Source organism: Perna viridis, chromosome 3 (assembly GCF_037379345.1).
Source record: "Perna viridis isolate PV_CMFRI_1.1 ecotype Kerala chromosome 3, ASM3737934v1, whole genome shotgun sequence".
Classification (NCBI taxonomy): Eukaryota; Metazoa; Mollusca; class Bivalvia; order Mytilida; family Mytilidae; genus Perna; species Perna viridis.
In genome coordinates, this window is record NC_142447.1 from 59684987 (window position 1) to 59702434 (window position 17448).

Consider the following 17448-nt stretch of genomic DNA (forward strand, 5'->3'; position numbering starts at 1 on the left):
CTCAGTGGCAAAAGATGGGTAAAATGAAGAGAAGAAATGAACTGATTACCATGCCATTGCAACTTTTAATGGTAATGTGGTAACCAGTAACAGCAAGGTCAAGGACCAGTCGAACAATCTCAACTATCGGTTGAACTTTGGCCAAATTCCCCTATATGCTCATATCCTACTCATTATGATTACAATTAGTAGGGCTAGTTTAAGCGAGACAAATAAAGCACTATCCCATCTTATACAGCATAGACTGGTCTTAAAATGAACAAGTACTCCTGCAATGCTAGAAGTTGTCTGACAAGTTATTTTCTGACTTGACGGAATTCCAACCTCTTACGTTGTACAAACTGTAGGAGTAAAATTAACTAAATATCATGTCGACATAAAACAAGAAGTGTCGAAACAATTGAACTGTGGTAAGTATTCTACTGAAGTCATGGAGTAAATTAGAAAATATCATTCGACCTTTTCATATGTTAGTATGCTTCTATGATCAAACTGTCTTACATTCACTAGACCCATGAGTGGGAATTGTGTTTGTTTCACTTTACTTCATTGTTTCCGGAAGTAATGATTAAGGGATCCTTTATTTTAATAGAAAAAGTATTATAGCTCTGAATAATTCTTTGAATCAAAACAGTATTTAACAGGTTTATAAAGCTGCAGCTATAATGAATTTGGTATTTTTGTATGAAGCTGTCTTCCGAAATCATTATAAGAAAATTAATAGCCCATGTGTATTCTCTCCTTTATACAAAGGAACGTTTTCTTGTTTAACAAAACCCTGAAGATAAGATTCGTGATCGAACCATAAATGGGAACAATGGTTTTAATATGTCACGGATGATTATTGAGAGGTTAATAATGGAAGGAGGGATCATATGAAATACAGACAATGAATACAATGACTACATTAAAACATTGAAAAAGAGAACAATAGGTACATACCGAAATGCGCTGTAAAACTGAAGTACTCGCAAAGACAAACTTTATAATATCCCTATATCAGTAGTCCATGGGCTGAGAGGGTCAACCGTGCACCCCCACTCATCAACTTCATGGTGATTTTTAGGTACCTATATACTTCCCATTACCGAATCAATTTGTCGCCAAAGCAAAGAATATTCTCGGATTCTTTTTCAGTATAAGCCTATATTTGTACCCCACTGGGCAAAAATGCTGAGACTTTTGTGACTCAATTATTTAAGTGTCTAAGCTTTCTTGGGATGCCATGTGTGAACAAACTAAACAAATTTAGACATTACCGTGTAGCCCAAATGTCTAAGCTTTACAATGGTACCAAGAAAGTTGCGGTAACACTTAGGGTTTTGCGGTAAAATGGAAAAAATGTACCCCTACCCCGCCGAAAAATCGCTTAAATTGACATAATTTCAATGTCAAACCCCTAAAGCATTTATGCTTCAGTAAAAATGGCTTATTTGGTATTTTCTGTTTAGTATTATCACATTTTATACTCCTGAGGTTCTTTTTATGATTTTTGACGATTTTCGTAGTCAGAATTCATTAAAAAATGCGAAAAGTGGGATTTTCGATTTTTCGGTCAAAAGTCACATAAATTCGACTCTACACGTTGTTACGCGACTAAAACGTCTCAAATTTGGTATCACTCGATAGATAATTTAATTTTCGACAGAAATAAACTACGAAAAACTACTTTTCAAGAAAGGATTTTTTTAAATGTTGAAAATATTACCCTTAGCCCTAGAAAATTGGTCTCAGTATCAAACAGAATTCTTATTCACAGCATACTGACATCGTAGAATCCATATTTTAGGCATTCATAATTAGGTTAATGATGTTCCCAACATATCTGATCAATTCAGGCGCTTAGATTTTCCGTTTAGGTGACAATTATTATAAAATTGTAAAAAGTGGAATTTTCAGAATTTCATAATTTACTTCTACATCACCCGATATTTTTTTCAGATTACCGTACTTCAAAGAAGCTTTTGTGTGATGCGATTCACTAATATAGTGTCTTAGCTTTGAAATGAGTTCAAGTAATAAATATTTGAACCTTTCAAAGTCAAGTTAGGTGAAAAATTGCCACCTCTACCCATGAAAAAAAAAGCCTAAACATGAACCAAAATGTTAATTTTGGCATATAAACGGTGTACAATAGACATGTTGGGTACTATTGTTTTAATTATCGATGTATCCAACATACCTGCTCATTTCAGGTGCGTATTTTTCAGTTTCAATACGACAATAATGAGTTTTTCATAAAAAGGGGAATTTTCGGAATTTCATATTTTCTTCAATTTCACCTATAATTGGCAATTTTTTTTTTCAAACAAGCTTTTGTATATTCAAATACAATTATATAGTGTCTTAGCTTTCTAACGAGCCCAAGTAATAAATGTTTGCACTTTTCCAAGTCCAAATAGGTGAAAAATTCCCCCTACTCATGAAAAAAACTACCTTAACATGAACCCAAATGTTAATTTTTACCACATAATCGATGTAAAAAACAAGTTGGGTTCTATTGTCTTAATTATCGATGTATTCAACATACCTGCTCATTTCAGGCGCAATTCTTTCAGTTTCAATGTGACAATAATGATTTTTTTATTGATAATTAACATTTGGATTCATGTTAAGGTATTTTTTTCATGGGTAGGGATGGCAATTTTTCACCTCACTTGACTTAGAAAAGTTCAAATATTTATTACATGGGCTCATTTCGAAGCTAAGACACTATATTAATGTACTGTATCAAACTAAAGCTTTATTTAACTGCGGAATTCTGAAAAAAGGGAAATAACGGGTGATACAGAAGAAATTCTGAAATTCTGAAAATTCCCCTTTTTACGATTTTATAAATATTGTACCCCCAAAAAGAAAATCCAAACGCCTTAATTGATCAGATATGTTGGAAATATCATTATCCTAATTATGAATGTCTAAAAATGAGTTTTATGGTGTCAGTATGCTGTGAATAAGAATTCTGTTTGATACTGAGACCAATTTTCTAGGGGTAGGGGTAATATTTTCAACATTTAAAAAAATCCTTTCTTGAAAAGTAGTTTATTACTGTCGGAAATTAAATTATCTATCGAGTGATACCAAATTTGAGACGTTTTAGTTGCGTAATAACTTGTAGAGTCGAATTTATGTGACATTTGACCGAAAAATTTAAAATCCCATTTTTCGCATTTTTTGATGAATTCTGACTACGAAAATCGCTAAAAATCATAAAAAGAACCCCAGGAGTATAAATTGTGATAACACTTAACAGAAAATATAAAATAAGTTATTTTTTGCTGAAGCATTAACACTCTAGGGTTTGGACAGTGAAAAATATGTCAATTTAAGCGATTTTTCGGCGGGATAGGGGTACATTTTCATTTTACCGCAAAACCCGTATGTGTTACCGCAACTTTTTTGGTACCATTGTAAAGCTGAGACATTGGTCTACATGCTGATTTATGCATACATATGTCTGTTTTTCTCTTTCTGTAGAAATAAGAAGTTCGAAGACTAAAAAAAATAATTTATTGCCTCGACGAGGTATACCTAAGTAGCAAAAAAATACAAAAATGCTTCAGTTATGAATCTGAGTATGTATATACATACATATATATTACAAATATTCTAATAACTTGACAAAATTGTTTATTAATGCATCAATGGTCATTTCAAGGCTAGTTGCATTGGGAATGAGTCAAACAATCGCATATTTAGATAAAATAATTGTCAAATTATATAGATCATCTACTTACAGCAGGCGCGGATCCAGGGACTGGCGTACCGGGCGTACGCCCCCCTAAATCGGTAAGAAAAAATATTTTCACCCCAAGTTTCACCCCATACTATTTTTTGCCTTGCTTCCCACGGCATTTAATTTAATTGTGTAGTAAACAGTGACGATCGCACGAAATATACAAAGGAGAACAACCAGCTTATGAAAACAGAAGTTCGGAATTCTCGGACTTTTACATGACTTTTTAACTAAAATCAGACTTCCGAATGGTATATGCATTCATTATTGTTTACAGTGCCGCCATGAGGAAAATACAAATATTTTATTTAGCTCGAACACAGTTACAATAATGAGGAATTATGATAAATAACTTTAGTGTTTATCATATACCATGTATTTTTTTAATTATGATTTGTCTAAATCATGTGCTATAGTCTAAGTAAATGAATGCAGTTCAAATTACAGGAGATATGGTACACAAAAAACTTTCTTAAGCCTTATACGTGTACTGTAATATCTGTATACATGTTCCATAGTCCATACAAACATTTTTAAAGACATGATGAGTTGTCGTTGAGTCAATGACTGTTGATTTTCATTTAAATGAAACAGTCTGATACAAACTTGTTGAACATGATGAGTTGTACAGTTACTTGATTAAAGGGTAACACAAACAAAACCTTACTAGAATCTGTTATTTGTGTATATAGTACCCCATATTTCATTTTTGAGAACAAAAATAAATTCATGTACAAGGTCAAGGAAACTCCAGTGAAACAAGTATTGCTGAAGAATACTGAAGTATTACCAAGAGCAATCAAAAACAATATTTAATGTTCCTTGGTATTGTACATGTAAACCATATGAGAACATTTCATACATAACTTGAGGTAAACTACATGAATTATATGATTTGGAAATTAATCTAAACATTAACATATACATTTGTATGACCTTATATAAGACACAATTTCCAATTTTTTAAGAAGTTTATCGTGCTATATTTTTTTACTTTTTTTAATAGATCCATAAATACAAGCTGTTGACTTACATTGTATATCTGTAACTAAGGATAAGGAACTAGTTTTATCAGTCATCAGATTTCTTTTGCACAGTATGTTGTCATGAACATGTACAATTATACCATAGTCATGACAGTATGATAAAAGTCTATCCATGTTGATTTTCAGTATCTCTTTCCCTATTAAAAGGAAATATGTTTTGATATTTTCCAGAAAATTTTGGATGCAGCCATCATGTTCACCTACCAATGATACAAGTTACCAGACAACTCATACATAACAGGAAACTCTGTTCAAATGAAGTATGATAATAGATTGTGTAGGTATTTGAGGTTCTGTATACAATATTTTTATGCCTTGGTTTTTTTTTAAATTAATATTGATTTGGGGTGTTCCAAAGGTAGGAACCACCTCTTTTGTTGGGAAATGTTGGAAGTAATGTGGAAAATTTTTTGCAAAAATGAGGAAATTAATAGCTTGAACCCTCACTTTCACAGTTCCCATGACACTTAAATGAAGGTTGTAACATAGACGTAATATTTTAACATGATGGGATGTTTTGTTTGAAGAAAAAAAAACATCCAATGAGCCATATAATGTAGGGTTTACTTAAATAGAGGTCTACTTCAATACAGGAATCATGAATCACAATAACTTTGAATATGAGTATTATGTATATTTATTACTGATTTTTATACTTCCAGGTCATCCATGGCATATATATGACTGAAAAGAATTCATACATGTATAATTTAGATGATCTTCAATGCTGTTCAAATCTCTGCTTGCACTGTAATGAAAGCTGATATGAAGCTGAAGTTTGGAAATAAAGATTTTCAAAATCATATTTCTTATGCAAATGTACAAGGTTTAAATGTGTTGTGCTTGAAAAGTAAAAGTCACTTTCATACATGTATACAATAACAGCCATGTACACTTCTTGACAGTACCATCCTGGAATACAACCTAGAATCCCTTGCACTGCAAGCTGTCACTCTATCAACTGAGCTAAAAAAATACTTCATTGTTTTCTGTAGATTAGGTTGATTATGGTCTTTTGTAAATAGTTTTACTTTATCTGTTTTGGGGCCTTTTTATAGATTGCTTAATGGTATGTGGTTTTCCCATTATTGATAACCATGTGGTGATTTCACTTGTAGAAGCTTAATCGTTACTTGCTTGGTTTTTTGAATGACTATCTCATTGGCAAACATAAATGGTACATGTATTTAAGTTTTCTACGTATGACTAGTGCGTGCTAAATCTTTCACTGCTTCTCAAACAAGTAATTTTGTGTAACAACTATTTGGCTAAGCAACTGTTGATTCTGTGAGGTAGCACTATGAAACCGCCTCAAAATGTCATAATAGTAGAGTAGTATAAAGCAGGATCATTTCATACAGTAAAACATTCTTGTCTGAAATGCAAGAAATAATTGCAATATGCATTGAAACCACAACCAATCAATGAAAAAAAAACAAGTTCCATGGGTAAATATAATAAAATATAAACATTCACAGACAATAAAAAATTTGAAAAAGGATTTATTGTTGAATTTTGAGTTAATCATAATCATGCCATGTACCTATAATTTACATTGAATTGGTCTGAATTCATGGTTTCCTTGTATGAACTCTACAAGACAGGTAAATTGTGATTTTTTTTTTGTTCACAAGTTAAGAGAGATGTTGAGGTGAGGATAATCATACCATAAGCTCATGATGTACCTGTTTAATAGGACATTTTATCAAATGATGATTATTAGTCAACTGTGCTGGTAATACCTGTTCATTGATCAGAGGGGGTTGGCACCCCTCCTTTTTACCAGAAAATTAGTCATTTTCATGTGTAAAATTGACAAAACATGGAAAATAATGTCTTGGCATCACCATCACATTGGCTTGCACCCCTCCTTTCCAAAGTGTCTGGAGCCGTCCCTGTTCACTAACCTGTAAATAGCCTTCATCATATTTTGCTTTAACCGTTTAGTATGAAACAAGTTGCCAGTTTTGAAACTATTTTAATATTCTCCATAAAAGCAATAGAGAAATATATAAAAAAAAAGCAATACAATGCTTAGGTAGCAAACTATGCTGTACTCCAGCAATGCTAGAGGTTGTCTGGCAAGCTATTTTCTGACGATGTCATCCTGGTGTATAGTGGAACGGAATTCCAACCTCTTGCGTTGTAGGAGTAACAGGGACGGATCCAGGATTTTAGATAGGGGCGCACAGTAAAAATTCTGCCGAGCGGAGCGAGGTGACACAAATTTTGAGGTTAAATTTTTGAAATATTATAGAGTGGGTGCAATGTAGATATCTTTTGTGGTAAAATTAGCGAGAAATTTAAAGTTTCAACTTGAAACCGCCTAAATCTACCCCTGACAACCCATGCTTTGCATTTGATTTTTATAAGTGGGGGTCACATTTGAAATAGAAAGGCAGGACAAGATATATGATTTTATATAAATACAAAGATTCAATAGGCGAAAAAAAGGTTCTGGTTTGAATATTACATAAAAAGATCCTGGACACAAATTTTGACTATATAGCCCCCCTTTTCCCCCTTACGATTCAAATGGATATAGAAATTTATCATTATTTACCTGGGAGGGGGGACTGGTCATTTTGAAATCATATAAAATTTTCTTTACCCCCCCCCCCATGATATTTTCTTATCCCCCTTAAAAACGTCAATTTTTAAAATTTGACGCCCCCTCTATTAAACATGCGTATGGAGTTTTCATATAACAACTCCTACATTATGCCAGAGCTTGCCGAAACTACGCAGAGTTTTTGTATCGCGCTAGAATTTTAACAAATAGACTTCTGGAACAGGGTTGTGCTGCTACAGGATTGAAGTCATCCCTATAGAAGTTTTATGTTATGGTCGTCATCATGAAATCGTGGATCGCTACGGTGCATCCATCTGCGCCATGAAAACTGATTTGTTCAACGTGTCATGGTTTTCCTTTCCTCTTTCGTCTACCCCGGACTTGACTTTTTATGAGCAACTCGGCGGATGTTTCTAGAAAAGCAGAGGACGCTTACCCTACTGGCGCACCTGGTCCATGCTCCAAGTTTTTAGTGGAGTCATAGTTGCTCGTTTGCTTTTGTTAATATGTATATTTGATTTTAACAAAATTTCATGTTCTTTGTATGTCTGTTTTCCATGTCTAGTCTTTGCCCGTGGATAACATTCTTCTCATTACCGTTATAACCGTAGTTCCCTTGATTACTCTTTGAAGCAAAAGCAGTTGAGATGTTAAAGAATTTTTACAATAAAAAATTCAAGTCTTCAATTCCAAAACTTGATACTTCGGAAAAAGTCTGATCAAAATCAAGCAGAATCAGACACAGCTCTTGAGATTCAAGATATTGGTTAGGAAATTGAATCGTCAGCAGATAAGTCGGACCAATTTGATTTAATAACTGTAAATGTTTTAGGTTCTGATGGTGATGTTGGTGTGTGAACTTGATTTTACCGGAGATCGTGCATGTGACAATGAAATAAAATGTTTAAAGGTGGTAAAATATGTTTTAATTTGACTGGTGTAATGCTCTGCGTAACTAAAAATTTGGATCCCCCTTGAAATCCATGTGCAAAAAAATGACCCCCCCTCTCTTTGGAGTTATAAAAAAAAACTGAACCCCCCTTTTCCACTTACAGAAAAAATGACCCCCTGGATATATGTACTTGCTTTGTTTAATTTTTAAATAAATGTCTACGGTTTGAATATTATTTGTATATTATTATATAAAGGATGCCAAATCTAGAGCTTTAACCTAAAAAAAAACAAAGCTGTTATGCACGTGGCTAATTACAATATTCGTTATGTTTCGGTTAAGTTTACAGCCAATGAAATGAACATCTCGTTAGCGAGAACACAGCGTTACTTTATATATTTATCGGGAATTTTTAAAGAACCCAAAGCTTTTCCGAGAGGAAATAATCGCCGTTTTCTTGCGGCATATTTCTCTGTTTCCTTCCCCTTTCCCTATGATATCCCCTGAGAACAACCCATGAACAGAAATACTTTTTTAAACTACATTACCACCTGCATTGAGGAGTATTCATGATTACATTGTATATTTTCACATTTTGCTAAAATCATTGTAATCATTGCATTAAATTTTTGTACCCGAGAGGGTCCGATAATCTTGTCTTATCTGTAACCCACACCCGTACTCGTACCAACTTTTCCACGTACCAAAATGCTCTTTTACCGATTTCTTCATAGTTACGTGATACACATGTATTACCAGTTGCAAATTTGTACATTTTTACAAAATGATATGAATGTTCCTTGAGTATTGTGTTAGGTTAGAATCAAAGATATTTTTTATATGTATTAGAAAATTTTAATTTTATTCGATTTTCCGATTTCAAAAGTTTTTGTTATCTGTACAATAATAATGAACAAATTGGTGATATATTAACTTGGGTACGGGTTACACATTTCGAGTGTACCAATACAATGTTAAGTCAGGGATATTATTAAAAATGTGCCAGGTCAGAGCCAAAAGAAGTACATTTGCATGAAAAAAGTACATTCTTGCTGAAACATATCATTAAATTGGATGATAGAGGTGGCAACCAACATCGTTGGGAAGTTTTCAGACCCTAATATTTTTAGATCATATATTCCCGACGTGCGGACCAACATTTTGTCAACATTTATCTCCCTTTGGAGCAATTGTCTATTCGGAACACGTAAGGTTTTCCATCGGATATCGACGATACTTTAGAAAATCTCGAAAGTCAAAAGGGAATTTCTCGTTTTACTGACCCTGCCATAAATTTTCTTTACCCGGAATACAAATGAAAATCATCCTTATGTAACCTACCAACAAAATGAAACACCCTGTAAATTTTAGAAACGCCGTTGTGTTTGTCTGCTGGGGATTCCATTTTCATTCGAGTTACCTCTTTTTTCTGCAGCCGAATCCGAACATCGATTAGAGAGACTTCGAAATTACATGTGCTCTTACGGGAGGTAACTCTGCAAAAACAGGATAAAATATGGCTGCATCCCGAGCTCCGCAAGTAGGGAATACATGTACGTTCGTTTCTTTCTTCATTTAGATAGATTGTCTAGCTAGCCTGAAAGGCGGTTCCAAATATTTTCTTCTAGATTTTCTTGAAAGATTTCTCATTATTTGTACCTTCGGTACTGCTTAAGATTGGCTACAACTAAAATGACATTTTACATGGACCTCCCGTTTTTGGCTATTTGTTTTGACTAATAATCCGCTAGAGTTTGCTTTTCAGTTTGGTTAGTTTTTATCGTTTATTTGTATCTGGTGGTGTTAATTTAACACTGTATGTATATGTCACTTTATAATTTTTAAATGTTTCAATCAGAAAAAAATCGATAGTAGGATAAAAAATCAAAAAGGTTTAACGATGCAGTTTCATAAAATATCCAGCGAAAGTATACAACCCTGCCACATAAACGTACAAAAGAAATGCCTTATTTGATTAAATGGAAAGAACATCGTTTAGCTAGATCTTTTAATCTCAGTTTTCGCTATATATATGACGTATTATCGTTAAACAGTCTTAGGTTCGGGGATTTGATACATCGCATCTACCCAAAAGAATACCACAGACATTGTGAAGTCAGCCTCATATCTTGATCTATACTTAGAGATCGATGGTAAAGGAAAACTTTTGACCAAACTTTACGACAAACGTGATGACTTTTCATTCAGAATTGTCAACTTTCCTTTCACATGTAGTAACATCCCTTCAGTACCTGCATATGGATTTTTCATATCACAACTCATACGTTATGCCAGAGCTTGCCGTAACTACGCAGACTTTTTGTAGAGCGCTAAACTTCTTACAATTAGGCTCCTGGAACAGGGTTATGTTGCTATAAGATTGAAGGCATCACTACAGAAGTTTTATGGCCGTCATCATGAACTCGTGGATCATTACGGTGTGTCCATCTGCATCATGAAAGCGGATTCGTTCAACGTGTCATAGTTTTCCTTTCCTCTTTTGTTAACCCCGGATTTAACTTTTTATGAGCAACTCTGTGGGTTTTTCTTGAAAAGCAGAGTACGCTTACCCTACCGGTGCACCTGTTTCATGTTCCCAGTTTTTAGTGGAGTCCGAGTTGCTCATTTACGTTTGTTACTTTGTATGCATTATTTAGTTACTTTATGTTCTTTGTCGTGTTTGTCTATTTTCCATGTCTGGTTTTTGTACCTGGATTACATTCTTTTTATTTCCGCTAGAATTTTGTATCTGACCTGGTGGAACTGTACTGTATGGATTGGGGAAAAAATCGACAGTAGGATCAAAATTAAAAAGGTGAAACGATGCGGTTTTATATAATGTCCAACGTAAGTATACAACCCTGCCACATAAATGTACGAAAGAAATGTCTTATTTGATTTAATAGTCCTTTGAAGGTTTTGATAAATCTGCTTCTCAATTCATTTCTTACATAATGTCTTCAATGCATTTTTCAGTGATTTAAGACGGGATTAATACATACATTTGGCACATAAAGATATGATCAATGCTTTGAATTTTTTAATTGACAATACATTCAGGTTGTGGGTATTCCAATGGGGACTAATTGTGCCTCTATCATAGTCGATTTACTGTTACGATCCACAGTTCAAGGCTACAGTCTTTCAAGGTTTTCAAAACATGACCGGTTACGCGAATTTGATTATACATTTGATGATCTTTTGGCCGAAAATAATCATAATTTATAGAACTATATGAAGAAGATATCTACCCAAAAGAACTTACGTTGACTAAGTCTAACCACAGGGGCTTGCTCTCACTATTACATATGCAACCTAAACACGAAAAAAAGATGATCCCAGATTTAGGGGTTTCTCGCTTCAACTTATTTGTTTTCAAATAAAGTCAAACATATTACATTTCACTGCTCTGTAATCACTTCACAAAAATTGAACACATCACCATCAAATACTTCTTATAAATCAAAACAATGACTCCAAGTTTCTACAAAATGTGACCTTGACATTAAACCGACAATTATCGTGTGAAAGAGTAATCAGGGATCAAAGGAACCAAGGTTCTAGCGGAAATCAAAAGAATGTAATCCAGTGACAAAGACCAGACAGGAAAAACAGACAAACACAAATAAATATATAAAATAACCAAAATGATACGTACAAAGCAATAAAAGTAAATGCGCGACTACGATGATACTAGAAAACGCAGGAAAATTTGTGTTCCTAGCTAGTATTATCGCACACGACGTGATAAGTCAAGAGGATACCCGAATTGTCAAGCAATATCAATGTCGCATTAGTTTCACTTTCATTTCAAGGAATTGTAGAAATATGGAAATTGAATGTTAAAAAATTCTTGTTTTGATTTAATTTTGCAGATAAGTAAATAGTGAAATGATTTTATTGGGAAAAAATGAGTTAAAGCCTGGACTCCCTAAATCTGGAATATCACCCTTTTTCGTGTTTATATACTAGTGCTGCATATTTGATAGTGGGAGCAAGTGCCTGTGGTCTAATACTAATAGAACTCGTACACCTTTTCTTGATTTAGATATAAGACTAGAAAATAGCAACCTTCATACAAAAATTGATGACAAAATAGATGATTTTCCTATCGTTAATTTTCCATTCTTAGTTGGTGATATTCCTGAAGCACACTCCCACGATATATACATTTTACAACTAGTCCGTTTAGCTTTTCATTGTTATAAAACTTATATAAAAATATATGATTCAGTGTAGCACTTGCAGGTTCTTGATGAAAATGGTGTTTCTCATCCAGTTTTTTTACGGCAATGTAGTCAAAGCGCTTTCTTTCAAACAAAATCCGATATATCTAATATCAACTGCCCTTAAAAGAGTACTTTCTATTCTTTCAAACTTTGGATATTCAACCGCTAATTGCATATATACGTAAAAAAAAATATATCACCTTTTTAGTTTTTGCACTTCATTAAATCTTGCCTATTTAGTACTTGACGTTCTTACTCCAAATCCAGTGCACTTGAATTGTAGTGACCGATTACTTCTAATGCTGGTAGTTTTGATGGCAATTTCATTCCTAGATACGCTCCGAGCATGCTTTCAGTAACTGCGAGTGCTATTTTAATGGATATCTAATTTTGTCTATATGGTGTATGTTTATGTATTCCATGGAGAGAATTGAATGTATCATTGAGTGAATTTTATGGTATGTTTGCTTGTTGTTTCAATTCATTTTTTAATATTTAAAGTTACATTAAAGGGGTGGTTAAGGCCTTATAAAATTATTTTAACCCCACCGCAGATATGCGCCTATTCACAATCAAGAAATGTTGGTCATTAATGTGTCTCTTTGTTGTTGATGACATCGTTCTTTTACTGTGGACTTCATTACTTTTGTTGTCGGGGACTTTCAGAGCTGACTTAGTGTGTTTACACTTGTTAAAGACCTTATGGTGATCACTGAAAGTATTTGATATTTTGTATTTAGGTTATTTGGTGCATTTGTTGCGTTTTTTTTATTGTTATAAAGGAACTGTTTCACGAATTCTGGTTACATTGATTTGGTTGAAGACTTAGGCATTATAAGGGACTGCAAAAACATTTACATTTATGTTTGTTAATCTGATTTCCATGATTAAAATAAACAGCTGCGCTTTAAGCGCTTGATACACCCGTTGCCCTTTTGACTTGTCATTACGCCTTTAATGAATTTATATGATCGACTAGAAATACTATGAATACTCCCTCCCCCCTCCCCCCCAAAAAAAAATAAGGTTAATAAAAAATGCACAAACAATGTGGCACTATCAAAGCTACCTCATTTTTAACTAAGTTTGTTGTCTTGATTTTTCACCCATACATTTCTATCTTGTTTAAAACACACTTTTCTGACAAGGTTACCAAGTACCTTTAACATTTATTAGTCGATCATCATAACAAATGGTCTGTTTTAAACGATTTTTCCATTAATAAAATTTTCTTTTTTTTAAAGAGTAAAACTTCATAACACGGAAAGGTAAAAATTATACAAATCGGAACGGAGCTTCAATAGATATAAACAATTTACCAAAGTTTCATTTAAGTTGGTCAAAGCGTTTTTGAGTTATTGTCCGAAAGCTATTGCCCCCTTTTTTAAGTAAAAAAATTATAACACGGAAACGAAATACCTGAAATTTATAAAAATCGAAAGGGAACTTACGTCAATAAATATGAACAATTCACCAAAGTTTCATTAAAGCGTTTTTGAGTTATTGTCCGAAGTATGGACGACGGACGGACGGACGGACAACGGTATACCATAATACGCCCCGTCCTCGACGGGCGTATAAAAATGTTCGTGCTCAAAATAGAACAAATCTACATTAGTGTAGCCCCACATGCGCACCAGACAGTTTGAAAAGGAGGAGGTGTAGGGCATTATTTGCCATTTCTTGTCAATTTCACATATGAAAATAACAAATTTTTCAATAAAAAGAAGGGGTGCTAACCCCCTGGATCCGCCACTGGCCCCACGTTTAATACAAGGAATGGATAGAATATTTTTGAAAATAATATTATTGACTGGAGGCTCTACAGAGCCTGAATCGCTCACCTGGAAAGTTTGAAATCACGTGGTCATATAATTTGATCATTTAAACAATCGGTTTAGAGTGTTATCTATACTTACATCATTATTGCCATCCTCCTGAAGTGTTCATCTACACGACTACAGACTTCTTCAATATTTCCATCATCCAATTAGGAAACATATTGGATTCATACCGGACGTAATAAATATTTTACACAAATATGATCTCCAGCAATACCCTTTGAACTATATATACTTTGATGAATTTCCGTCTAAGTTTTCGTGAAAAAAACACTGTTAATACTGCCGTCAATACCTCTGAACTAACAACAAAATGTTTAAAATACAGTGTGATGTTGACTCCGCAAGATTTAAGGAACTAATAGACTTAGGCAAACCATCAAACTTATGGAAATACGGTCTCATTTCATCTTTGTGCCTGCAAACAGCCAAGAAAATATCAAAACTATGGACTTTACCAATCACATCCGGGGATTGTCAGTTATGTGCTTCATATTCAAATGAAATATTACTGCATCAAATTTCAAACTCTCCATTCTTAAATGACAATCGACAATTAATGAACGAAAACTGTATTGTCTTCTGGGACACGACATCTACAGTGAACTTTTAAAATTGGACATTATAACACAATGCAACATTCTTTTAGGAGCAAGTTGGACTCGCGCTGACCCAGACATTACCCTACCGGTGCACTTGGTCCATGCTCCCAGTTTTTAGTGGAGTCCGAGTCATGTTCTTTGTTGTGTATGTCTGTTTTCCATGTCTGGTTTTTGTCCCTGGATTACATTCTTTTGATTACCGCTATAACCTTGGTTCCCTTGATTACTCTTATTCGCAACTGGTCCATTTCTTGTGAACAGTATTCTCTAAAGATGTGCTTGTATATACATTTCTATTTTGATTAACATTAAATTTTCCATTTGCATTATGTAATTGTATTTATGTCATATCTCCTTTTGGAGGAATTAAAGTTATGTATGTATGTATGTAACTGTAAGTAGAAACTTATATGGCCTCTATTGTGGCCATCTTGTTTAATCAAGCACAACCAAAACTTTATTACACGATCAATGTGTCCCTTCAATGACTTCGACCAAGTTTGGTCACCATTGCCTAAGTAAAAGCAAAGATATCGACAAAAATGTGTTTCCCAATAGGTTTTCAAAGGCAACTATGAGTGACCGCAGACATCCGCTGAACCACATTAAACATACTTTTAGATGGATCAAAAATCAGTCCTATATACCAGTCGACCCCATGTATCAGAAGACTTACACATGGACAGTATAAGTGTAATATTTGCTGTTATAACAACTATTTCGTATTTTTTCTTCCAAACAGAAAAAAAAATTCCGACCCCAAATACCCGTGTTATTGACAAATAAAAATATTTGCGGTCGTACAAAAACCCTGTCTTCTCCGATATAAAACTAATTTAAGATTGTACTGTAATACTTAGGAAGTTAAAAATATCGTAGTTTATGTAGCGCATTTGCTCAATGAAAGATACAGACCGTTCAGTCTACCAATTGCTTACCCACATGGTCACTGGAGTAACAAATAGAATAAAAAAACTTCGCTGAGCACAGCAGGCAAGTACCACAGCCAGTTCAACTCTGTTTACATGGGGCAAGTTTAGACACAATATCAGTTTTTGACACATTGAGACATATTACATGTATATGTACAGTATTATGGAACTGGTTTGGACTCAATACTGCACAATATTTGAAAGAAGTTCTGCTTTCAGGGTGTTCGTCAAAGATCTAAGCCTTCACTTCCTGTAACTCAAAAACCATAAGAGATATCTAAAATTTAATTGAAAACACTTTACGAATCAAATTTTAAAAAATTCACGATCAGACCAAATATTAAAAGTTGTTTTTAGGGTGTGGCCCAGTTTCGTTATCCGTTTAATGCAAAATGGTTGAAGATAAGTTTATTCTGTAAAAGAAACTCTTATTTCAAATGGAACACATTGACAACAGAATCATCAAAATCTGATTAACAACATATCTATCAATTCTAATTACAACACCTATTTTCCTCCTTTTAGCCCCTTATTTTCAAAGGGTGTGGGACAAAAATCTCTAAAATTAAGGACAATTCAATGTGTTCCTATTAACAATGTGGTATAATTTCAAAAAGATGTTATCTTGTTTGTTTGTTTGTTTGTTGAGGTTTAACGCCCAAGCAGCAATATTTCAGCTATATTCAGGCGATGAACATGAAGTGGATGATAAAATGAACTTGAAATGATGATGAAATGAAAAATGGGATGGGACACAAGGATAATGGGGTCGACAAATTTTGATTGCCACAGGAAAAAGGGGAGAGGTGGGTAGGGTCGGGCAATTTAGCCTCCTGTGGCGGAGCCCTACGGTTCCTACTCCGAGAGAATGCCACAGTAGGGTTCTTTAACGTGCAAGAAACGTGGCATCTTTCCCAACACGGTGCACCACTATGGTTTGCGATCAGGTTTTCCGAATTATAGCCTGACAACCCCAGCATGTAACACGTCAGGGGTACCCTATTCCACCACCTGGGACACACAACCCAGTTGCTCTGTGGGCAGAGCGCCCTAGCCCCGGCTAGGGTTATGAGCACTACTTAATCGTTTTTTACGACAAGCTTAGCGCTGCTGCAGGCCTATTCTTTTGACACCCGGACCTGCACGGGGTAAAAGATGTGTTATCAAAAATAAATTAAATTAATGGCGACCAACAACGACAGCATGATACCAGAATACATCCATAAACTAAAATACGTGAAAACTAAAGGGATCTCACATTACTAGAAATAATCAACCCAAATAAGTTTCAAGAAAATTATTGGGCACATTCTCAAGCAAAGAAAACACCCAATCAATTAGGAAAACAAATTGTTTTTCATGAAATCTAAATCTGAAATTAACTATGAATAAATTTTGTGACTCAAAATTATATAATCAGAAACTAATGAAAATTAAAGGGAGCTTTAATCAATGTAAAGAAACTTGCAAAAGTTTCAGGAACATTGATTAAGTGTTTTTGAATTATGGTTAAAAGGTAATCAAAGGAACCAAGGTTATAGCGTAATCAAAAGAATGCAATCCAGGGGAAAAGATCAGACATGGAAAACAGACATACA

At 34.2% G+C, this 17448-nt stretch overlaps 1 protein-coding gene and 1 long non-coding RNA gene across 6 annotated transcripts in view; one reads left to right on the top strand and one right to left on the bottom strand.

Annotated features, from left to right (window-relative positions):
• The window catches only part of LOC148623161 (uncharacterized), a 31962-nt gene extending 31344 nt beyond the window's left edge, over window positions 1-618 (bottom strand). For 2 of the 5 annotated variants that reach the window (XM_088573724.1, XM_088573725.1), the window contains exon 1: window positions 460-559. In XM_088573724.1, the coding sequence (XP_088429850.1) occupies window positions 460-467 (8 nt within the window). In that variant the 5' untranslated portion in view covers window positions 468-559. Of the gene's footprint in view, window positions 1-459 lie in introns of all 5 variants that reach the window. The other 3 variants (XM_088573722.1, XM_088573723.1, XM_088573721.1) reach the window with 3 other exon arrangements.
• Window positions 619-3993: 3375 nt separating this feature from the next.
• LOC148623163 (uncharacterized) lies at window positions 3994-5961 on the top strand. The gene is made up of 3 exons (XR_015920792.1): window positions 3994-4191; window positions 4954-5059; window positions 5445-5961. It is a non-coding gene; the product is annotated as an uncharacterized LOC148623163 (long non-coding RNA).
• Window positions 5962-17448: the final 11487 nt, after the last annotated feature.